Consider the following 25,816-nt stretch of genomic DNA (forward strand, 5'->3'; position numbering starts at 1 on the left):
CACCTTCCCCACACTAGACAGAACCTTTTAACCATTGCACAGAAAATCATAGTTATTATTATTGATGTTATAAAGTGGACAGAATTTTATTCTAAATTAATATTCCAGGAGTTTTGAGTTACGTGAAGTGTCAAAAGTTTATTTATTTTGTTTATTTGGAATGTAGATTTGTAATCAGAATGTAAAATTATGTTCTGATTTGAGATATCATTGTTTTTATCCATCTCATTTGTCCCCATACTGTCTTCCCCTGAAGTCCTGTAACACATTTCACTTCTGTTCTTCTCAAGTAATGACATCAAAAAATGTTATAATGGGATATGAGAATAGGTCTAAAGGCAATGAACAGTCAAAACTTGCCTTCATAAATGCAGTTATATAAAGGGGAATAACAACTTAAACTAATTGCAGGGTTCATGTATTGCGTCATAATTTCCCTGTATTTTTAGTAGTTACTAAGAAAATGCTTGCATTCTAGTTTAAGGTATGCATAATGCTTGATAGGCAATGTATGGGATACTTATGCTTATTTGCTAGATGTACCACAGTGATCTTTATTGTGCTTTGCAGACATTATAATGTCCACAGGTGCAGACATGTTTGGTTACTGTTCGTTTTGTTGTTGTTGTTGTTTGTTTATTTGTTTTTATTTTATTTTATTTAAGCTTCATGTTAAGCATTGTTAGACATTACTTAAATATATTTTTACATTGTGAAAAGATGAGAAAAAAGTCTCCAGAAGTTTTGCTGTTATATTCTCAGAATCCAGGTGTTTAATAGTTATTCTGACTGATAGATAATGCTTTGAAGTACCTGTTGCTATGCTTGCATTTGGATTGCTGCTCTCTGAAATCAAAGGTGCTGTTAGGTTATGGATAAAAGAGTAAGTTCTGTGGTCTGTGTTATAGGATGACAAGAACCTGCAGTTAGATTCTGCTAAAATTATTATATCATTGTGTTGTGTTTTTTGTATTTTTTTTAACTGTAGGTGGAATATGTGATCAAATGTGATATGTCTGCTCTCCAGAAGATCCTATACCGACACATGCAAGCCAAGGGAATCCTTCTTACAGATGGTTCTGAGAAAGACAAGAAGGTACAAGGCAAAGGCTAGAACACACAGGAAACAATGCATTAAAATTACTTCTTGTACATATGGTTTCTGTTTCAGAAAGTTAGTATGTAGACTGTTCCAGCAGGTATCTTTCATGGGAAGTGAAATCTCTATGAGAGATTGCTTTAAATGACTGCAACTTTTCTTCACTATTCACAAGGGAGAAAAAAAAAAAAAAAAAAAAGATAAAGAAAAAGAAAGAAACATACGTACATTTTTCAAATGGACAATATTTAGACAAAAAGAAAAGTACAGTATTTCTCTTGGCTGACTTTAAGAAGTTATCTGAGTAATTGTGCTTGCAGCAGCCCTGACTGTGAGAAATGCTATTCTTGTCATCTTCCAGAGCTCTTGGCATCAATATGGTTTTGGCCAGCTAGGGCTATAGGCCTGCATTCATAATTAATCTATTAATGAAAAGGTTCTTAAGAGAACAGTAGTATTCAGATTCATAGAATTGGATGTTAGTCTGCATATTAATAAATGCTGATTATGGCATTGTGGGACTTGATCCAGCTAATATCAGGAAAAGAGATTTCCATTCATCAGCTTAATTATGTATATGGTATACGTTATAATAAATGTGAAATAAGTTGAATGCACTGTGAGAGTTGTTGTCTCAAGTGCCCTTTCTATAGGGCACTTGAACACTGCAGAACAGCTTGCATACAAGCTTTGTTTGTGCCAGGCCCCTAACTGGCCCTACTGTGTGCGTTTTACTCATATAATGCAAACGCGTACTGTCTTTCTACCGTTCTTATGCAGGTTCTAGCTCAGAATCTTTTGTTGATTCTCCCAAGGTTGCTTGTCCAGTGAGCTTTTTCTTTAGTTACTTCAGACTTCCTTTATTGTCTTAACACCTTCCTCTACTTCCACTCTACAAGGGTCTCATTTTTTACTGTCTTCCCAAACCTCTCTTCTTTTCTATGACTGCTTCATCAGGCTCTTTTATCCAATGCTACTCATTGCCAGCAGAGGGAGGTGATGGTTGTTGAGTACTTCTAGGTTCATTCAGCAAAAAAGTTGCTGTGAAGAAAAAAAGTCGTGTCTTTCTGCCAAGTCCAGCCAGTGACCAGCTCAAGCTAGAAGGAATGCCTTAAGCAACAAAGCTTCAGGAAATAGTGTGAATTTGAATACCTTTTAGAGAAAAATTGAGATGATTTTAAAAAGAAAAAAACAAGTTTTAGATGAATGGAATACCCGCTCCAGATGTAAAATTCCTATTCTTTTGTTGTGATTTTAGTTTTAGATGTTATGGAGTTCTTGGTGCACTTTCCAGTAAAGACTAGAAGATTACAAGTATATAATATGACTGAATAACATAGTTTTTGCAGTATTACCGAGCTGTATTTTGCCTTTGTTAGTCCACTAGGTGCAATTGTGTTGCACATGTACAGCTTAGCCTAGCACCTAGGGATTCTCCAGTGTTTGCCATGTCTCAGCTGAACTGAACATTGTCTGAATTTAGTCCAGCTTCTGAGAAGGGTTCGCTACAAAGTAGGTTTTGAAAATACAGTTTGTTAAATATTAGAGCATCTAATGCTGTCTGTTACCTTGTGTTTTGCTTGGCCTAGAAAGGGGGAGTAGATACTGTAGAATTGAAAAGCATCCAGCTAGTACTGTTATGAGTACAGCTTATGATCTTTGTTTTCTGTATGTTTTTTTCTTCTACTGTTATTTGTTTCTTTTGTTTATTTTTTGTCTTAATAATAATTTGGTGTTTGGTTTACCTGCACTTAAAATTGTCTTTCAGAAGCTTCTTTAATTAGCTAGGAAATTAAATTCAGCATTTGATTTGCATTGTTTATTCCCATAGGGAAAAGGTGGTGCGAAAACTCTTATGAACACCATCATGCAACTGAGAAAGATATGCAATCATCCATATATGTTTCAGCACATTGAGGTAAGGTTGCTTTGTTTGATGTTGAGTTGCTTTTATTCAGAATGGCTAACATAGTAGAAAACTGCTGTCGAAGGTTGAGTGTGTGATAGGAAACAACTTCACACCTAATTTGTTCTGGAAAAGAAACGTTTAGAAAGTGCAGCAATCCCAGTCCTTTATATTTAGAAAGAAATGGAGCACCTGTTATTGGTGATCTAAAGTCTAGTTTTAAAGCATTTAGTCTTGTTTAGATACCATCTCTAAAAAGTGAAGTGTGGGGTGTTTTTTGTTGTTTTTGTTTGTTTGTTTGTTTTGTTTGTCTTTTTTTCTTTTTTGTTATTTTTCTTTTTTTTTTTTTTTTTTTTTTTAATTTAATTCAAGACATTTCAGAGTAACTTAACCCCTGCCTAGAATTAATTTATGACATAGGAGTATTAGTCCAAAGTGCCAAGTGGTAGAATCTTTATAACTAGCAGACTGCTGATCTTTTACTGTGTCCAAAATTGTCCTTTCTACCTTGTTTGTCAGCAAAAATCTGCTGTTGATCTCTTGGAAGGACCCGAAGTATATAAATAAGCTAGTACATATAGAAAGTATCATAAATATCTGAAATGGAACTATACTTGTGAATAAGCAAATACCTACCGTAATGCACTATTGTAGTCTCACTGATCATTCTTTTGAATGTTAATTAACTGAGTAATTATCAAATAGTTCTTCTGGTAGTTAGTATAATTTAATTAGACTCTACTGTATTTGTAATCTGAGTTTCAAATAATAACAGTACAGAAAAATATTAAGCAGAGCACTAGTGCATCAAGGTGGATATCAACAGTAAAGCGTAATATAATTCAAACACTTAACATTCACATATTTAATGTAGTCGAAATAAAGTTGCATAATTTTGTTTCCTATTTGTAATAATCTCCTCATTGCTTGTAAATCTGCAGGAATCTTTTGCTGAACATTTAGGCTACTCAAATGGTGTCATCAACGGGTAAGTCATGTTTTTCTTCCTTTTTGTATAAGCTGTGTTAGAACTATTGCATCATATTCATTTTCTAGAAGATAAAAGCTAACAAACATAATCAGTTTCTAAATTAAATCAGGGTAATGTTATTAAGAAGGCTCCTAATAACCATAAGGCAAGGCTGTCTCCATAGTCACCCTCACATCGAAGACACTACTCTTATCTTGAAGTATTATTTCATCTCTGAATTAGCAGTTGACCATCTTTAATGTTTTTTATTGGTAATAGCAATTCTCCCTTTGAGTAATGCTCTATCCGTGCTCCATCACTAATTCCTGAATGAGAAAGGTGTTTCTCTGACTAATATGTTTTGTATCACAAAGAGAAGCACTCACCTTAACCAGATAATGGTTGCAGGAATCTGAAGATGGATTCTGGGACTTTCCTTAATGTTAGACCAGCAATTTGTTCACAGGATCCTTCAGTTCACTGTAATTTCAGTTCTCATGATTGGAATAGGTGTGATAGAAGTATTTCTTTTTCCACGGGTAGTTTATTTCCTGTTGTTTAAAGGGTCTTTAATTTTCCTTTTATTTTTATTTTCTTGTAATGATAAGTCGTAATGGTAATATTCAGGATCCTTTTATTTATTTATTAAATACTACCTTATGTATCAAAGTTGATCCGTCTAAAAATTCCTACATGCTTGATTGGATATCTACAATAGCTGACTGTACAGCTATATTTGTGACTTTTCTTCTCTCCCCTACAAGGCTAGGGATAACTCTCACATTATTATACTAATGCAGGCCAACAAAATAGGACATGAAAGATGAATGTCTTCTTGTTTACTGCATGCCACACAGTAAAACTTCCAGAGACTTCTTGCCAATTCTGAATTACCATGTTTCATATATGTCAACTGATTACAGCTAACTGCATGATTGAGACCTCACTTGTGCAACATTCTCTTGTGATGGATTTCACACAGGCTGACTTTTATCATTTGCTTAATCTGAAATGAGACAAAGTTTAGTCATCAGACAACATTAATTCATTCAATTCCCATTATATTGTACTAAACAAGAAATCTGAAATCCAGGATCTCAGTCTTTGAGAGATGGATGGGTAGGACAGATGTTTCTTTTCCTTTTTGCTGGAGGGACATACTCACTATGCTAGTCTTTTCCAGGATACACTCTACCAGACACATGTAAAAATTCTAGCTCAAAAGCACTTCTGCAAAGAAAAAAGGAAAGAACAGTATGACTACTGGAAACCATGTGTCAATCATTGTCCTTCTCACACAGACTGAAGATTGCTGTGTTAAGATAGCTAAGCGGATGACTGTTTCAGAGGGCTGTTTCCATCATTGTTTTATACATATCCACAGTGTTCCATATCTAACTTGCTCATTTTAGTTCTGAATATCACTAGTCCCTGCACATGGAAATGTAGTGCATTTGAAATTTCAGAAAATATTTTACAGTATTTCAGATGAACAGAATGATTTGCTCATTCTGAGGAAAGGTGCAGATTTCTTAAACTGACTCCTTAGTTCATGTACCATTCTAAATTGTTCAGTACATTTGCCTTCAGCATTCGAACTCTCCAAGCTCAAGTGTTCTTAACTCTTGACCTGCACAAAAATAGGAAATTTCCTTCTCTTAATTACGTTCCCAGTGGAAATTATTTGATATCAGGAAGCTTTATATATAAGAGTATTCTCCCATCTATTACTAGTTCTCAGTGTGATATGGTGTAATAGTCAAGGATTTATTATACTGAAGAGTGCCTATAGCTAGAAGACTTACTGATCAGAGTATAGCTAATAGTCTTACAAATAGTAGCCCTGTGATGTATGCATATGGCTTAGTGTTTTCTTAGCAGCATGGACTTGTGTTTGTGAAAAAACTTTGGGAGAATTCCTATCATACTGTATTTTATGTCTGTTTTATAGAAGGGCAGAGGAGATGCAGGACACATGTATTTAAGGCGAAATAACCAGTACTAGATCTCTTATGTGAGGCTTTTATGACTTTCCATTCATTTCAGGGAAACAGGCAGAGAAGGTGGTAAAACGATGTCTTCCCTTCCCTTTTCTACAAAACAACATAGAAACCAGACACCTGAAATTTATTGCAATGACTCTTCAGAGATATCATGAGGAATTTTCTTTCTTGTGGCTTTCTTGTTCTTTAACTTCTCTACCATCTTTATTCCAAATTAAAGTAACACTTCTTACGCTAGTTGTTTGAGATGAAATGGAGTTAATTTTTTTTCCTTGGCACTTCTTCATCCAGCTGTCTATAAATGGATGCTTTTAAAGGAAATATGTGTGTCTTGTACCTGACACCTGCTGCTTTCTTTAAAAAAAAAACTTGTTTTTTTTTCAGTCACGCCACTTGGCTCTTGGAACAGTTTAGTCTTTTGCTCAGTGCTTATGTATACATACATATACACATCAGAAGATTATGTACCCTTTTATTTAATTATATAGTTGATAAATCATATTTTAATGGTATAGTCAAGGTTAAAAAAAAAAAGTTAAATTTATTTCTGTGATGCACATCTTATATTGATTCAGTCATTCTTTTTGCTTTTATTCATTTTCTTAGTTATGGCTTGGATTTCAGCATTAGTAGTCTTTTTTGCAGTTTGTTGCATAGAAGGAAGAAAAGCAGTTAAGCAAAGCAACTAAACGTTGTGCAATACTGTTAAGGGTACATGTTGAAACTGTTTATCCCCTACAAAGCTTCTCCTGTTATTTCTGTGTATTAGTCCAGTTTGGAATTCATCTCTTGCTTGAGCATAGGAATTCACTAAGAGGGGGGTTTTTTCGTGTAGTTATATGGAAAGATTTCTAACATATAGCTGTCTAGAACAATTTGTGGCTGCAAAATCAACAGATGAATGCCTTAACAAATAAATGGCTTATTACCTAGCTAAGAAATTATGTTTGTTTTGATACTCTGTGAGACAGAATTCAGTTTTCTAAAGGTGGGTGTGGCTGTAAGTCCATACTGAAGAAAAATCTGGTACAAGCAGGAATTCACCTGGGTGTTTATTTTTTATTTTAATCAACATAAAGCAATTCAAAAAGTTTTATTGGTCTTGCTTATCTCAAACAAATCTTTCTGTTTTACTGTGACACGACAATGACTAAAACATTTCTATATGTAGGCTTATTACAGAATTTACTGTTTTTGTTCTCTTAAACAGAGCTGAGCTTTATCGGGCCTCAGGGAAGTTTGAACTACTTGATCGCATTCTACCAAAGTTACGAGCTACAAACCATCGTGTGCTTCTTTTCTGTCAAATGACATCTCTCATGACCATTATGGAAGACTACTTTGCCTTTCGAAATTTCCTCTACTTGCGTCTTGATGGTAAGCTGAATGAGAGCAGAATAAATAAGCTAGGGACTGGCATCCTTTGCTAGTTTGGTTCATGGAATACCTAAATTCTCTTCATGGTATGCCAGTGCTGTGATTTGACTCTATGAAATGTGAACAGGTTCAGCAGTTACATGAAGGAAAAACCTGCAAGGATATTTGTCATGAAACTATAGCTACATGTCCATAATCTGTGCTACACTGGATTTTTCCCTGTCCTTACATATGAGGCACTGAGCGCGGTGTACTTCTGCTTGTTTTAGTAGAGTTGATGAGATATATATCTATCTCCCAGTTTCTTTATCAGTTGTTTCACAGGTAATTCGTAAATCAATAAGAAGAACTCTTCTTTCAGCTTTTCCTGTTCTCTGATTATGTTCCACAACGGAACATAAAATATACATATAAATTTTATCTACTGTGTGCCTTCGTACATAATGTATTTCCTACTCAAGTTATGTACTGACAGCATTTTGACTGTGTGACTGTAGTGGATCTGTCTAGAATGGAGTTAACTTTCCTAACAGCAGCCCATATAGTGCTGTGTTTTGCATTTGTAGCCAGACAGCATTGATAACACACCAGTGTTTTGGCTCTTACTGAGCAGTTCTTTGCAGTGTTGAGGCTTTCTCTCCAAGCTCCACCTACCCCTTCTTCCCCATTCCCAAGGCCAGTAGGTTGAACGTGAGCAGTGTGCAAGAGCTGGGGAGCAGACACAGCCAAGATCCAAAATGTACATAGGGATATTGCATGCCACTGTACTCAGTTATAAGTGTTGAAGGACAGGAGGAGGATGCAGGAACATTTGTGGTTATGATGGTTTGTCTTTCCAAGTAACTGCTATGCACACTGAATTCTGCTATCCAGGACGTGGCTGGACATCTGCCTGGTGATGGGAAGTAATGAATAATTTCTCTTTTTGCTTTGCTTCTGCGCATAGCTTTTGCTTTTAGTAAACTGCCTGCACTTCAATGCAGAACTGTTTCCATCTTATTTTCTTCTTGTCATGTTGAGGAAAAGGAATTGAGAGAGCTTCTAGGTGGAGTTTTGGAAGCCAGCCAAGGTCATCCACTTCAGTAATAGTGGGTTATCTTCTGTGTTTTATAAATAAATATGTATAAAAATAGATTTTCTTTGGCTTTTTACTACAGACAGAAGTGTAAAATATATCAGGATATCAGTGGACTGAGATTATCAATGTAGAGTTTTAATGAAGTGTGTAATAGTTAATGTGAATGCCAGGTTGTGCAATACTTGTATTTTGTTTAGAAATGTATCTCTTTTTTTTTTCTTAACCACTTCTTCCCTTGCACAGACACAGCTACAGTTAAGATATGACATATTAAGAATTTTCAGTCTTTCTTATTATTATGACCCCTGAGATAAATTCTGACATTTTGATAAGTCGATTTATGAATGCCTTCTAAAAATACTTAGATACTGTTGTGGCCAGAGCACATTAATCAAAGTTTCAGCTCTGTGCTGTTTGCATATAGTAACTTCAGTGTAAATTTATGTGAATTATAAAAACATATAGCAATGTTAGCTGACATTTTAAAGTCTACATTTGAAATGTCAGAAATAAACCCTTAAATACTTAGCAGTCCTTCTCTCAAATGTAGTAAAAAACAGCTGACAGAAACATCCATGGGCATTATTTTATTTATTATTATGGAAAATATGGCAAAGATCACAAAGAGCAAATGAGCCAAAATTTCACTGCCACCTGTACATTTAGGAACTGCCACTGTGTTGGAGTATTTCGGTTCTTGTCATTGTTATATTTTTACTTTTCAGGCACAACAAAATCAGAAGACAGAGCTGCTCTCTTGAAGAAGTTCAATGAGCCTGGGTCGCAATACTTTATCTTCTTGCTGAGTACAAGGGCTGGAGGGCTAGGCTTGAATCTCCAGGCTGCTGATACTGTTATAATCTTTGATAGTGACTGGAATCCCCACCAGGTGATTGTTATTTGCTTATCTGCAAGCAAATTGCAAAGAATGGTGTTTTGTTTTTTTTTTTTGGGTTGCTTCATTAGTTTGAGGTTACATTCTGAAGTAAATGGTATTGCATTTTTTTAACTGTAAGAACAGAAGTTAGGTATCTGTGGGAAGCACCTGTTCATGGTGATAATGCATGTCTTTTCAACTATAGTAAAGTTGTAAACTAATCCCATAACCGTTGTCACATGTAAGGGTAAAGGTTGAGACATGGAAGAATTTTACATAGAACTTTAAGAGCAGCAGTCACATAGATGTTCTGGTAATCAGTTTAAAACAGAGCTTGAGAAATTTGAAGCAATTACTTTTAAAGGCTTAAAAACCACCTCAAAAGGCACTTAATTCTTTTATATTCTTGGTTATTTCTATTTCACCTTTACAGACATTTTTAATGCAGGCATATTTTTACAACTGGATAGCAGTAAATCTCACATTAGAGAAAGTTTACTGGAGAATCTAGTGAATAGATCAATAAATCACAAAATGTGTGCATTTTTCATTTTGCTTGTGGTTGAGAGTCACTTGTTGCTTCTAATAAGCAACATGTTAAAGGAGATGCTTTTATTTGTTTGCTTGTTTTAGCACTTGCACAGCGTATTTCAAGAACTTCTATTTTTTCACTTTACTGTCCCGTTCTTCTGAAAATGATTATACAAGCTAATTAATATTAAACGTTCATTTTGTCCGTTCTGTAAACTTCAAATTCGCTTTTAAATTCCAGCAACCTTACCACATGGCTTGGAAAGGAAATTGTGTGAAGCAGGAGCTAACAGTAGTATAAAAAATAGGGTGCTGGACTGAAATGGCCGCCTCACTTAAATGTCAAACTCACTGCCTGGCTTATTACTTTCTTATTTCGAGAAACTTGTTTTGTGAGATAGTAGAAAGCCATAACAGCATTTTGCTGGAATAGAAACAGATTGTATAGATGAATTTCTTTTTGCCACCCAAAGAAAATAGGTAAGATTTTGAATTAAAAAAAGAATCATTTCCCAGTAATCTACAGCATGCTTTTTTACTTTTAGCAATTTTTGTTGCAATTGCTTGACCAAGAAGTAGTTATTCACAGTACTCTAAAAGTAATTTAAGATCATATTTAAACTGTTATAACAGAGCTATTCAAAGGTAAAAAGGCCTATTTTACAGATCAGATAAGTTTTAGGTAACATATGTATTAATTAGAGACTACCTTTAGTTGGAAAAAATTATGTATTAATTTTATGCTACTAGTCTGTTGTTATTTTTTTTTTACTTGAAGTGATAATTTTTTTTTTTTAGGGTTTATTCTAGCTTGGAATGTTGTGAACTTTTGTGCAGAAAATTAAAAATGGATACATAAACCCTTTTCAGTCACTATGTGCCTTGTTTAGCTTACAGCATTTATAGCATACACACTATATACGTGTTTTTTTTTTCTTTGTTTTCTCCCTATCTGGATCCGGTGAAATTTTAAAGAACAACTGGGAGTGAGCCATGTGGATTATAGTGGACTGTAGTTTGGGTATTTCCTTTTTATGACCAAAAGTATTCAGCATTATTACACACTGTAAGCAGTAAGAGATTTGAGTAGCGCACTTATATAAATCCCTCCATGTGTTCTTTGCTTAATAGGACTTGCAGGCACAAGATAGAGCTCACCGAATTGGTCAGCAGAATGAAGTTCGAGTTTTGCGACTGTGCACTGTGAACAGTGTGGAAGAGAAGATTCTTGCTGCTGCAAAGTATAAGTTGAATGTAGATCAAAAAGTTATTCAGGCTGGAATGTTTGATCAGAAGTCTTCAAGTCATGAAAGGAGGGCTTTTCTACAGGCTATACTGGAGCATGAGGAAGAAAATGAGGTAAGGTTGTTAGAAATAATTGAGAAACTGAGAAGAACATGTTTCAGGGACAGCTTAATTTTTCTCTAAGTTTCAAAGGCTGATTTCTTCAATATTAGGACTGTAATAATTATCTTTCCACCTGGTCAAAGAAAAAATTTCATTTTTCTCTCTTTTTTGGTCATAGTAATAGGTTGTTATCTAATGGTGATGATAAAATCTTAGTAGAGATTTGGACATTAAACCTGTTTTGCTCCTATGGTTTTGGCAAAAGCTTTTTGAGCAAGTTTTTTTTGTTGTTGTTGTTGTTGTTGTTTTGTTTGTTTCTTTTGTTTGGTTGGTTGGTTGGTTTTTTTCCTCTTTATTTTTTTTGTTTTTCCCCTTTATTTTTTTCCTTCAGTGGGATATAAAGCAGTTCCTAAATCGGTTCATATTTTATTATAGTGTGATTTTCAGACATACTGAGAAAACTAGGACTTTCTACATTTAATCATATTAAACCCTGCTTTTTCTTTTGTGTGTTTGGCAAGGCACAAATATAACTTTTCTTCTTTGTTCTGTATCCAACCTGGATTTGTGATTAACAGTTTCTATTCAGAAAAAAATTAGTTGTTTCAAGACAGCTGCCATATCTTTTCTTCATAGTAGTGGGGAGTGAGATTACAGTATCACTGACAATTTGTCCCAGAGTTTGAAATTGTGGTTGTAGAATGCTGAGCCCCTTCTTTTACCTGGCCCTGCAGATTATTCTTTTACTGTGAACAGTGTTCATCATTTGGGTAAGCACTACATTTAGGAAAGACTGTATTAATGTATTAATTGTACTGAAGGCACACACTAGAAGTCCCATTTTGTAGTGTGTTTTTTCCTGTCTCAAAAAATGAATGGTAAAAAGTCTTGGGTTGAAGAGACCATAAGATATCTAGCTCCATCTCCCCTACCATGACAGAGTTGGCAGCTGCTAGATTGGATGTTACATCAGGAAGGATGTACAGGGCCCCATCCAGCCTGGCCTTGATGGCTTCTGGGATGGGATATACACAGCTTCTCTGGGCAGCTTGTGCCACTGCTTCACTACCCACTGAGTGAAAAAACTAACCCCCTAACATCTGATCTAAATCTCCCTTTTAGTTTAAAACTGTTCCTCCTTGTCCTAGGACTATGAGACTGTGTAAAAGGACTGCTAAAAGGACTGCTTCCCTCCTATTTATAACATTCTTTTAAGTACTAGAAGGCTGCAGTGAGGTCTCCCTAGACCTTTCTCTTCTCCATGCTGAACAAGCCCAACTCTCCCAACCTTTCTCCATAAGAGAGGTGCTCCAGCCCTTTGTCAACTTTCATGGCCCTTCTCTGGACCTGCTCCAGCAGCTCTATGTCTTTCTTGTGCTGCAGGCTCCAGATTTGAATGCAGTACTCCAGATGGGGCCTGACAACGGCCAATTAGAGGGAGTCACCTCCTCCTCTCTGCTGTCCACCTGCTCTTTTGATGCAGCCCAGGGTACAGTTGTTCTTCCAGTCTGGAAACATGCACTGCTGGCTTACATCATGTTTCTGGACCACCAGAACCTGCACATCCTTCTCTAGGAGTTCTCCTCCAATTCAGTATACATACCAGGGTTTACCATGACCCAGGTGCAGCACCTTGCACTTGGCACTGTAGAAGGTGTGTTCATGTGGGCCCACTTTCCATTCTTGGCCAGGTCCCTTTGGATGGTATCCTTTCCTTGTGTCAGGTGCATCACTCAGCTTAGTATTGTCTGCAGACTTGCTGGGGATACACTGAATCCCTCTGTCTGTGTCATTGATAAAGATGTTGAAGAGCACTGGTTCCAGAATGGACCGCTGGGGGGACCTCTTGTCATGGCTGCCACCTGGACATGGAGTCACTGACCACAGTGTTTTGGCTGCAGCTATCCAGCTAATTATTTATCCCCCGAATAGTACACCCTTCAAACCCATATCTCTCCTGATAAGGATAGATAAGGATAGAGATAAGGATAGATAGAGATAAGGATGTGGTGTGGGACCGTTCCAGAAGCCTTGCAGAAATCCAGAAAGAGGACAACCTAATTTTGGTTTTCAGTGTGGCTTGTACTCTCTGAATATGGTACACGCTGAAATAAAATTATTTCACAGTTATCCTTTTATTATTCAGTGTAAATTTTAAAAGATCAAGGTGTTGATTTCTTCAATAATTAAGCCCTTTGTGTGACCTCTTTGTTATGTTGTACACTTAGGAAAAGCCAGTACATCATTAAGAAAGGATTTACCTATTTTGTACTTCTGTTTTAGTGTTTTTCTTAAGAAATTAATCACAGATTTTTTTGTTTTATAAGTAATGATGATTTATTTGTGAATGCAGAAAGGGTATAGCATAATATGTGTTTTATGTACCTTCAAAATATCTTACAGAAGGAAACTTAACATTGCGGAGCCTGATTGTACTGAAATTGTTATAAAAAGCTGTATAACTTTTTAGTTGTATTCTAGGATTCTGGTTATTTTTTTTTTTTCCAAAGAAGGTTTCTGTTCTTATGAAATTATTATTTTTATCTCAGGACAGAGGTTTACATCCCTGTTTGTATGGATGGACAACAGAAGGAGGAATTCTCTGAATATAGTGACATGTTGGTTTTTTTTGTTGGTGATGCTTTTGAATTATTATTTTTTTCTTTAGATAGGACTATTTTCAGTCTTCTTTCTATGAGTGGAAAGACCTTGTAGTGCAGAATTATATTTCTAAAGGAGTACTGTAGAACATCAGAACAGAAATGCGTGTATTTTAGCTGAAGCCCTAGCTGTGCTTCTGACCCAGGAAAACCACAAACCAAAATTTCCTGGTTGCATGTTTGCTCATTTCCTCATTCTCAATTTATGGAGGTGGTAATAAGTCCCAATTGTCTCTAATTTTGTCAACTTTGTGTTACTTCTGAATTGTTGATTGTGCTGGAAGTTTTAGTTTTGGTTTGAATTTTTCACACGTGTCCTGACAGAAGGAAGCTGGGTGCAGTGCTGACCTGATGCAGACTGTTACTTTACGCTGAAAATAAAAGCTTCTTTCTGATACCTTTATCCATCTTTGTGACCAGGAGGAAGATGAAGTTCCCGATGATGAGACTCTGAATCAGATGATTGCTCGACGTGAGGAGGAATTTGATCTCTTTATGGTAAGGATGAGATGATCAAATGCGGTGTATCTTTCCTAGTGTTTTTAGCAAAGGCTTTAACCTTATTTGTCATTTAAATGTTGGAAAACTTTGTTGTGGGACTGGCTTTATTTACTTGCATTGTTTATATGAGGAAAGGAGAGCAGACTACCTAAACACAGAGTTGTTTGCAGAGGTGAAGAGCATTGACAGCCAGGGATTTGAAAACATTAAAGGTGGAAACATTGAAGTTAAATGTTAATCTCTAAGCAAGATGTTCATTTATTATTAAGCTTTTCAGTTATAAGACAAAAATCTGAAAACCAAGTTTGGTAGTCAGGTTTGTTTGTGTTCTTTTTATTAATCTCTTAGGTCTTAGGTAGTCATAGAAAGAGCGTGAAGTTAGATTTATATTTTCCTTACCTCAGTGATACCCAGGTAGCCTTATTCCTTCTGTGCAGATGAGATAAGAATTCTGTGAACTGAAATATCCAAGAAAAAACGTGTTTTGGTTTGTTCATTTAACTAGGCTTAAAGGTGCAAAACCATGTATTTTGCTTATATAAATCAAATCTATCTATCTATCTATCTATCTATCTATCTATCTATCTATCTATCTATTTATTTTTTTAATCTGAAATAAGGAGTTCCAAAACAACAGATGAGAGAGCAAACTGACTGGTTTCTCAAGAAACTATTCTTTTGTCACTTTTTGGAACAGAAGTGTCCTTTGACATTAATCCCGTAGTATTCATGGAGTATTTAGCTATGCACGCAGTGGGGATGCATGCAAGTAGATTGTGTTCCCATGGGTTTTGGTGGCTCCACATTTGTAGATAAAAACTCCAGGTAGCCTCAGTGTGTCCTACTTTTGCATTTATTGCAAATGATGACACTTCTGATTTTTCATCATGTAATAAAAAATGTATACAAAATTCAGAGTGTTTCAAAGTAATCTCTGCAACCATTGTCATTTCTTCGTAGCGTGCTTTAAACAAGGGTTACTTTTCCTGGCAAAATGACATTATGGCAGCAGTTGACTGTATAAATCAGTGTTTTTAAACTGAGTAGTTTGGGGTTTTATTTTAAGGTATATTTGAAAAGGCTGTACATATTGTCTTATGGGAGCTAGTTAAATAACCTAAATGAGATTCATGGGAGCATAAGAGCATAGGTCAGCATATAGTCAATACAGAGAAATGGATGCATTCCTGGGAGAACTATAAACCACTTCATTCACATAAGAATGTATCCTGAGTAACCGTATCTAGTTTGTGAGGTAGTTGGTCACCATTCTTGAAATTAATTTATGTGATTAATTATTAAAGTCCACCTTAAAGTCTTAATACTTCATTACCCTTTTAATATTCTTAACACTTCAGTTAATCTTGCCTGATTTTTATTGTATGTGTTTTCACTTTTCCTCAATACAGCAGTAGTAAAAATCTTCTGTTGAAGCTGTTTGGAATTCTAGCATTGAGTCATCTTTTCCTTGAATTCTTAATCATCTCTCTTGATTCATTTTCTCTTACATCAGATTTTAAATTTACTTTAACTGATATTTGGAATCACAAAAGTTGTATGTTTTCAGTTATTATTATTAGTTATATAGTAATAACATCTTATGAGGATGTTGTAAAGGAATTACTAGTATTTGCAAATCACATTTATGAATGTATAGAAACCATAAAATTTGTTTGAAAAAAAAAAAAAAAAAAGATCTTTTTAATGGATAGCTTCCCTCATTTTGTAATCTACATTGTCTTACCTGGATCCGTGCAGTTACTTCAGTATCAGCTTGCTACCGAGCAGTGAATGTGGCAGAAAATCAACTATAAAATGTAACTACTTCTATGTATGGTTGCATTTCACAAGAATTGGGCTAAAGGAATGGAAGTACTTGCAATGAACATGACGGCAGGAATTGCAGTGGTTTATTTTAGTTGCCTTTACAAGTGTTTTATCCTTTCCCATCTACCATTTCAGCGTATGGACATGGACCGTCGTAGAGAAGATGCCAGAAACCCCAAGCGCAAGCCCCGCTTAATGGAGGAGGATGAATTGCCATCCTGGATTATTAAGGACGATGCTGAAGTTGAAAGGCTCACATGTGAAGAAGAGGAAGAAAAGATATTTGGAAGAGGATCCCGTCAACGCAGGGATGTGGACTACAGTGATGCTCTCACTGAGAAACAGTGGCTGCGGGTAGGGTAACTCTTTCTTTGTTTTAAAGATAAAATTTGTTTGTTTGTTGTTCATTTATTTATTCATTTTTTCATTGAAAACTACAAAGTTGCATAATGAAAATAGGTAAGGTATACTTACAGCTGCTATTCAGCGTTTGCAGCTGTGCTCTATTTATTAAGTAGCTTAATTTAATGTTTCTAATAATTTGGAAGCTTTCACAGAAGTCTTCTTTCCCACATGCAAGTCTTGGCTCTGTTGGGTTAAAAACAGTCTTGACAAGTGATGTTACTACAATTGAAGACCTTAAGGAGGGGAATCTTGCCATTTTTGGCAAAATACACATACAATGAATTCTAATCCATATGCCTTTTCAGAATGGTGGTGGTAATGGGGTTGCTAAGAAGTATCAGAAAGTATTTTCAAAACCAGCAAATTTGGTATCGTTATGATTTCTAAAACATATTAATATAAGTACTGTGCACAAAATTAGTCTACATTATTTAAGATATATATATATATTAATTATCACTGATTCGATGCCAATGTGAATAGAGTTTTTGTGTATAAAACTGGTTAGAAATCTTACGTACTTGAGTTATGAAAGTAATTGTGAGAGTGTACTCTGAGAGATGCTGCTAAGAGCTGATCCAGATTCATTTGCTGGATGTAAAGTTTAGGGGGGCAAAATTTTGAATTACAAATCAACAGCATGTTGACAAAACTAGAGGAGTTTGATAATTAGCATTTTGAAGTAGCAAAGAAGAGAGACCTAGAAACATAAACTCCCATTTGGATTCTTCAACATTTAACTTTTCCTATACTGGAAATGCATATGGTGTAGCACTCAAGATCATTCTAATCTGGTTATTTTTAGTGACTTCGATTTGCGTGCTTCATGTCTTTGTTCCTCAGGTTTGTGAATTAAGTTCTTTACTGTCAAAAATGTCAGCTCTTAAAAAGGTTGTTTGATCCATCTTCCTACTCAGGGTAGACTCAGCCAATCCTTTGTCACTTACAGTAGATGTTCTTTCCTGACAGTGAGTTTAAAACTCTACAGGAAATACCTGTAACTGCTTAGTTTCCCCTAACATTTTTTTCTAAATTTTCTTGTTGGACTTTAATCTGGTTAGTTTTAGTTTTGATGACTCTGGTCATGTAGATCAGGGCGCTGTCCTTCCTTTTTGCAACAATTCTTTGTCGTAAAAAGTTGTTCTGTTTCTGTTTCTCTTTTAAGTCAGTTATTAAGGTTAACAACTATTACTTACTTCCTTGTAGATCCTGTTTTCACTGATTTCTCCCGTCCAGCTTTCTGTGTGAATGGTGTTTTTCTATAAGTTTGGTCAAAAGCTAGTTTTTAGATATTTTTGGATAAGGAGGATTATAAATTCTTTTACATAACTTGTAGTATATTTATTCCTCAAAGTACAGTGTTTCATATTTTCAACAGAAAAGATACTGACTTCATTAAATTTTTCATCTGTTGTATGTGCTTGTGGATCTTGCCACTTTTTTAGAACTGTGTATAGTAAAGTTGAGCCTTCATTCCTGCTGAAAGAATTAAGCATATGCATCCTTTTTGACAAATGTCCCATACTTTATCATCCAAATCTTTCTGAATTATAAGCTTATCCTCAGGTGAACTTTGGACCCTGTCAGTTTAGTGTTCTTTAGTATTTCTAATGACATTGAAAAAACTGAAGAGCACTGGATCGACTGTGTGCTTCCATAGTTTTCTATGTGATAATGTACCATTAGGTACACATGTTTCTGATTGTTACTGTATTTACTTCATAGTAATTGTTTCCATTATTTGCTTCTGAGACTTTTGTGTGAGACCAGGTCAGAAACATTGCTGAAGACTGAATTTAGACTGTTTTTCAATGTGGCTTTTTATTCTTTTTTAAAAAAATTACCCCTTCTCCTCCTCTACTGAGTTATTAAGTGTGCTCTCAAATCAGCTAAGTTAAAGCTGTGGTATATGTGGCACTGCTTAAATGGTTGCTTAAGTATTTTGAGTTTGGTCATTTTCTGGTGATGTCTCCATCCTTGAGAATGTGTTGAAATAAATGTAATTGTAGGTAGGAACAGTGACTGTTTTTCAGACTGTATTCACAGGAATTAGATATATATGTACTTTTATACTTGTTCAGCATAAAAAGTCCTTTTTGTTGAGTGGATGCTGAAAATATAAATGAATATTTTTCTAAGATTTTTCATCTTGTATGTGAGAAAAACTGTTCTTTCTTACACCCATTGTCTTCCTACCATCATTTGTCTTCTTCAAGAATTTTTTCAATTTTTCTGAATTGACTGAACAAGAAGGTTGTAAAAAGAAGAAGACTATAATCCTGTACATTTTCAGAGTAATCTTTAAATAAATAAAATAGCTGTATATAGCAGATTTGTACCCTGTGGTTTTGCCACTGTAACTTGTAGGAAAAAAAATTTCATGAGATCTCTGCATACTGCCAAGAAATTTTAAATTAATCATTTTATGTTGACTTAGGCAAAGCAAACTGTGAAGAAAAAAAATAAAGCCAGAAGAGCATAAATTTTAGTTAAGGAATTTATGGACAGCCTTTTACCTTGGTTTCATGCTTAGTCTCCACAGATAACTGTAGATAATTCTATGTTTATTTCAGCATTACAGGAAATTTTAAAAGATCATAGAACAGCTTGGATTGAAAGGGACCTTAAAGATCCTTGAGTTCTAGTCCCCTACTGTGGGCACAACTGCCACCCACTAGATCAGACTGCTCAGGGCCCTATCCAGTCTGGCCTTACATAACTACAGAGATGGGGCATCCACAGGTTCTCTGAGAAATCTGTTTACTAGGAGCAAGGGATGCCCTTGATTTTTGTTCTCTTCTTGTAGCTGCCATTACAGCTTTATATCTGTCCTCTTCATTGGCCTTTGCAGAAGGAAACCTTACATTTCTGAATAAGTCAGTTTGATAATATCAGTATCCAGTACTTAGCTGCCTCTTTGCCTTGATTTATCTTGGGAGGTTTACTTCTTCTCTTTTCTGAGGAGTTCTGCCTCTGTCAGCAGGTACAGCTGCTAGAGTCTGATCCCTCTGCTGATGTACCAAATGCTGAATATTCTAGTTGAGATCCCACCTTCATAAATATACACATCATAGCAGATCCCTAAAGGAAAGATAACAACTCAAGGCCTGTGTGCTTGCATGTATACTGTCAAATTATGTCAGCTCTGTCCTTATCAAGAGGTCAAGTACCTGAGTTTAGAAGCAAGAGACACGATAATAACAAAAGCAGTAAGCGTGGACATAAACAGTGTCAAGTGAGATTATGCTGCTGCCCTGAACTACCTGTAATTCAGCAACAGTTCAGAGAAACTGAACAAACAGGCTTCATCACTAGCTGTCGCTGCAGCTTGCTGTTCTTTAACTGTTGGCATGACAACCACATTCCCTAATAACAGGAAGGAGGAGTTTGCCACCCGGTCTTAGGAGACATGTATATTGTGGAAGTATATTATGTTCTAGAAGATTCTATCACTGCACTGTTTCTATCAGGCCTGCAAAATACTGGATCTGTGGGCACGTTTCCTGGAGTCTCATGAGTGCTCCTTTAAGGTTGGCCTTGCTTAGAATGAGCTTCAAGAATCTCAGGATTTTTTTGACCATGAAGTAGTACATTTGACCTGCTGATCAAGGGCCACTTTCCTGTAAAGCATATTCTTTGCCATCTGGAATACTTATTCTGTACTCATCTTTATTCTAATAGCACTGACTTAGGCAGAGTCTTCAAGAAAGCTCTTGTCTGACCGTTACAGATTATCTAGTTCTCATGTTTTTTGTCAGTCATTTCTGACTCTCTCTTGCTCTGTGGCTAACTATTTGCATTCTTCTTGTTGTTCAGTTTAACTTCTGGCTAGGTGACATGAATAAATTTCTGTTCTTTTGTTGTGCAGCTGATTTGAAATAGCTTGCTTTGTTGGCCAGATAAGCATGTCTGAGTCCAAAATGAGCAGTGTCTTTTCTGAGTCCAAAATAAGCATTGTTTACATTCTGCAGATAGGCAGAATCCAAAAGGGCCAACTGTATCCTGGGGTTCATTCTGCACAGCATAATTGTCTGGCCAGAAAAGGTGATTGTCCAACTGCACTCTGCATTGGTGCAGCCCTCTCTGAGTACTTTGTGCTGTTTTAGGCTCTACAATATAAAACGTGTATAAAAATGTTAAGATGTGTCCCAAGGAGTGCAAAAAAATGGTCTAGGGACTTGAGGGCAAGATATATATGGGGTCGTTGCACTGAGGGTATCTGGCTTGTTCAGCTTAGGGAGTAGAGGACTGGGAAATGACCTCATTGTGGTCTATAACTTTTTCATGTGGAGGAGCAGGGAGGGAGGTGTCCACACTGCCAGGGCGATTAAAATTCCTATTAATTATATCCTACCTTTTTCCGGAGGAAAAGATACTTTGTATAAATATCCATGAAAACTACTCTGCTATTCAAAGAAGAAAAATAAAGGAGCATTTTATGATGCAAAGAAACAAGTAATCTATATTAGTATATAAAGACAGGGTGAACAGCAACAAGAGTTGCAGGAGTCTCAGGGTTGTGAACAGAAGCCATCATACTGAACCACTTATTAGTGATCACAGGAATGTATTTCTGATTGAGATTTGTGTTCATGATTCCCCTGTAGATGAATCTGTCTTGTCTGACTGAGGAAGAGTAAATCCTTGGAATACTGTTTAATTCCTTTATTTGGGAATCTTCTGGTTTTTACTATAGAGTAAGTTACAACCCGTTTCCTCTGTCTGCAGGCAATGAAAGGAGCATAGTCATTACCAGAGATATGACTGAATTGTCTTAAACTTTGTTCTTAAGTTCTTAACTAACTAATGAAGTGTTTTTACAAATTACTGAAGAGGGAAGAAAAAAAAAAATCCCAGGGAAGATGATACATTTCACCAGTAAAAGATTTATTTTAGGCTACAGAACGAGGGATCTGGAAGTGAAACACACATTAAGCCAAGGTATAAATACCTGCTTTATTCATTTTTCTAAAAACCTGAGATGCCAAGGAAAGCAGAACATCTCATAGTGTACGACACAGAAGTGTTACACACTTTACTTATTTCAGTGTTTGTTGTGTTAACAGAATTTAGGAAAAGAGAGAGAAGTAATCTCCCCCACCTGCTCTTGTCACCCACCTGAAAGACTAGGTTTCTAAAGCAGCTAACTTTCTTTGCCCCATCTCCTATGAAACATAAGATACTTGGTCAAGTTAAAAAACCAAAATAAAACAACAACAACAACAACAAAAAAAAAACCACTCTAAAAGCCATAGTAATGATGGTCACATGATACCTTTGTGATTGTCTGTCATCTGTACTGCTAAAAATACGTTGTCCTGATTCAGAATTGTGAGTAAGTTAGAGAGGATACCAGTACAATTTAAAAAGAGGAAGAAAACTCTTCTCCTTCCAGTATTCCTCAGTAAAACGAACAGTCCTGAAAAGCTCCAGGGTTTTGTCTGTGCAGCAGATGTATGCATCTCTGTCATATGAACAAGATAAATGGGAAAAAATGATGTATCTCAGTCTTGTTAGATTTTTCTTGAAAATGAATTACCTGTTTCCAGAAGCCAAGAAACATGTATTTTCCTTTAACTGTTTTTCTCTGCTGGTGAAAACTGCCCATAATGCATCACGCATGAGTGGAGACTGTAGCAGGTAGCAAGGAAGACTTGTTTGCAACCAGAACTCTGTGTTTCACCTTTTTGTAATTAGTGTAAAAAAGGATGCTCCCCATGCAAATTCCTATCTGAAGTTTTCTTGCATTTCTTGCTTACGTGTTTTATTTCAGAAACTTTCCTTTCATTAACATGTTTTTTGAGAGATTCTTAAAATTCTTCAGTTTGGGTTTAGGCATTGTTTTGTTTTGGCAAGGGAAACTTCAAGGAATCGGGACCATTTCCGTTAAAGAAGAATAAGCGTAACAACTTCATAGCGCTATTTATAAATTTTAAGGAAGAGTAAATGAGCAAAGTATAATTGAGAAGCCTAAAATGGCATTTCATCAATTGAATATTATCTTCATGTATGTAAATCTGGAAACTGATCTTTTTTCTTTTTTTCTTTTTTGTTTTTTCCCTGGTCAATTTAAGAAAATAATTATGTTTAGAAAAATCACTTTTTTTTTTTTTTTTTTTTTTTTTTTTTCTCCAGCCTAGTTAGTTCTATAGTAATATGCTGAGTAATATAAGATTATACAATAATATAGTTATAGAACACATACTGCCTCTTCCTCTTGATCACAGTCAATTCCTGGTTTGTTTTTCTTTTCTATTTGGAATAACATGTAGCACTTCAATTAAATCAGTCTTGTTAGATAGCTTCAATCATACTATATTTATTTATTTATTACTGTTGGTCTGTAAACAATCTTTTTTTCCTCATAAATTTTCCTTCAGTATTTTCATAGATGATACCCTTGCAGTGTATTTCTTAAATTGCTTGCATCTTGTTCCATTTGTACATTTTGCTTCTAATTACTTTATCAATATACTGTAAGTTTCTAAACAGTCTGAAATTCACAGATTACCACACAGGTCAGAACAGCTATTAAAGAACCCTTTCAGAATTACATTTGTCATGTAACCATGTTCAAATACGAGGACAGCTGTGAAAGCAATGGCTCCTGTTATATTATGCCAGCCAACAGTGTCAGAAGCAGATGTTGGTGTTATGGCAGTAGAAGTTGAACCTTCCCACCAGTATTCTGTTACGTGCTGTTACTGTGTGACAGATGGCAGCAGAGGGCCACTCTGACAGCATGGCGTCTGGCATGGAAGTGCGCATTAAGCAAAGGTGTGTCACTGAATTCGTCCATCTGGAAAAGGTTGCACCCATTGACATTTGTCGACACTTGCTGAACATTTATGGAGACCAGGATACAAGCACAGTGAGGCAGTGGTGGTGCATTTCAGCAGTGATAACAGTGGGTCACCTCCACTGGTGCAGATTGTTACATGCATGGTATACAGCCTCTGCTTCATTGCTGATGAAAATACATAGCTAATGGTAGTGACTGTGTTGAAAAATAGTGTTCTGTAGCTAAGAATTTGCTCTATCAAATAGTGTTATTGTGTGCTTTGTGTTTGTTGTATTTTCCATGAAAACAGGAAGTGACCTATGTGCAGCATTTTCTAACTCTGTTATGTGCTGGCTTTCAAACATCTAGTTTTGAATCGGGGAGCCAGACAGTGCTAAAATGAACAAGAGTTGTTTGGTAGGTGATTTAGATTTTCAGAAGGACAGAGAGAAGATTTAAAAAAGAAACAAAAAATGACAAAAAAACAAACCAAAGCAAGTCTTTCAGTAATAGACTAAGGTTGGTAACAGTAATTTCCTGCCATATAATTTTTTTTCTAATTCCTTTGTTTTTTTCTTTCCTTGGGTGAGGTTGGCTTGAACATCAGGCTGTTTCTTCGAATTAAATGTACTTAATAAGACATAAAGTACACACGCGTTTTAAACGGATGGAATAAGTCTTGCTTATTTTTGAAAGCCTGCAGAAGTCCACAAGAGATTGTGGTTGAGTAGATGTAGACCACAGCGTATAGATGATGCTGTTTTGCCATATAGTGTCTTAGTGCAGGGAATGTTTTTATTCTTAGCACTCCACCCAAAGGAGGCATATTCACAGTCAGTACAATATAACTAATTCAGCCATTCCTTTTTGTCACTCAGTTCTCTCCCAATAGTGGAACTTACATTTGTGTCAATGTAGTTTGCTATAACAGGGAGGGACCTTATCAGTGCTGTCTCTGTGTGTTACTTTACTTAGTAATTGTCAAATTAGAGATAATGATTATACAATAAGATACAAGTATTTATACTAGACCAAAAACAAAATACAGATGATGAAAGCATTATTTGTACAAAATTTTAAATAGATACTTTTTAAAAATTTTTGATGAGGCTATTTTATTATTTCGACACCTTAGAGTTTTGTAGGGTTCTTTCACTTCTTTCTGCTCTTCAGAATTGTTAAATGGGAACTTTATTTTGTAAAGCAGTAGTCTCTTGTTAGTAAGTGCATCACTGATAGGTTTCTTGTTGTTAAGTTCTTAACAGCTTTTAAGTTTAGTTTCTCATGGTCAGTTGTCAGAACAGTGCCTTCCTGATTTCAGCTGGGACACGGTTGTCTTTGGTGTCTGATACAATGCTATATTTTGGCTCCAGGAGAAGAACATTGTTGATAACACACCAATGTTTCAGCTGTTGCTGATCAGTGCTGCGCAGAGCCAAGGATGTTTCAGTTTTTCAGCACTTCATACTGTCCTGCCAGTGAGGGTCTGAGGGGGCACAGGTAGGAAGGGACACAGCCAGGGCAGCTGACTTAAATGGACCGAAGAGATACTACGTACTATGTGGCGTCATGTAAAAAAAAACATATAACTGAGGAGAGTGGACTGGTGAGAGGCCTCTGCTGCTCTGGGACTGTCTGGGCATGGATCAGCATAAGGTGAGCAGGTGCACTGTACATTAACTTTTTTTATAGGTATAAGTTTATATTGTCATCATTATAGTCATTTCTCTCTTTTTTTTCTTTTTTTTTTCCGTGTTAGCAAATAATTTCTATTTTAATGCGTGAGTGCTACTTTCTTTTTTTTTTTTTTTTTTTTTTTTTTCCTGACTCCCTCCCCCATCCCACTGTGAGCTGGAGTAGTGTAAGCAAATAGCTGTTTGCTGCTGAGCTGCTCCTGGGTTAAACCACAAATGCATGTTATTTGCTATCCCTGGAAAAGCTTGTACTTTAGAAAAGTTTGCATAGCTGAGCTAGTATTTGTGCTTAGGGAATTTAAAAGTGAACATACTTTTGTTCGTTTATGTATTCTGGATTTTCAACACGTGTTTATCATCAAGTATATTTATCATGTCTCCCTACCACATTTGTATTTCCTTTTGTGTGTTTAATGTCTTTGACTGTAGGTAGTAGCAGTGGCTTTCTGTATGCTTTAGCGTGGTCATACTGTAGTTATATCAAAGGAAAAATAACTGTCTTGCAGTGTTGTTTAGTATGAACATTAGAGACATACAGATCTGATACTATTCTCAGTACTTCCACTGACTGCATTCAAGTTGTTTGATTCCTGTAAACTGTATGACTGTGTTCAAGTTGTTTGATTCCTGTAAAATGAGTTCAGGACTGTTCTAAGACCTATACGGTGCTTGACTTGTGGAAGATAGTCAAAAAAACACAACGCTGTAGCTCTTCATGTTTGCTTGGGTCTGTAAGTATTAGTTTAAAATAATGTTCAAT

The 25,816-nt window shown here is 35.9% G+C and overlaps 1 protein-coding gene across 4 annotated transcripts in view; it reads left to right on the forward strand.

The window, feature by feature from the left end:
• The window catches only part of SMARCA2 (SWI/SNF related BAF chromatin remodeling complex subunit ATPase 2), a 102,832-nt gene that overhangs the window by 54,132 nt on the left and 22,884 nt on the right, over window positions 1-25,816 (forward strand). For 2 of the 4 annotated variants that reach the window (XM_072360594.1, XM_072360593.1), the window contains exons 21-28: window positions 989-1,096; window positions 2,931-3,017; window positions 3,947-3,993; window positions 7,189-7,355; window positions 9,159-9,322; window positions 10,973-11,200; window positions 14,269-14,346; window positions 16,312-16,530. In XM_072360594.1, the coding sequence (XP_072216695.1) occupies window positions 989-1,096; window positions 2,931-3,017; window positions 3,947-3,993; window positions 7,189-7,355; window positions 9,159-9,322; window positions 10,973-11,200; window positions 14,269-14,346; window positions 16,312-16,530 (1,098 nt within the window). Of the gene's footprint in view, window positions 1-988; window positions 1,097-2,930; window positions 3,018-3,946; window positions 3,994-7,188; window positions 7,356-8,131; window positions 8,261-9,158; window positions 9,323-10,972; window positions 11,201-14,268; window positions 14,347-16,311; window positions 16,531-24,875; window positions 25,019-25,816 lie in introns of those variants that run through there. The other 2 variants (XM_072360595.1, XM_072360597.1) reach the window with 2 other exon arrangements.

This window comes from Excalfactoria chinensis, chromosome Z (genome assembly GCF_039878825.1).
Source record: "Excalfactoria chinensis isolate bCotChi1 chromosome Z, bCotChi1.hap2, whole genome shotgun sequence".
Taxonomy (NCBI): Eukaryota; Metazoa; Chordata; class Aves; order Galliformes; family Phasianidae; genus Excalfactoria; species Excalfactoria chinensis.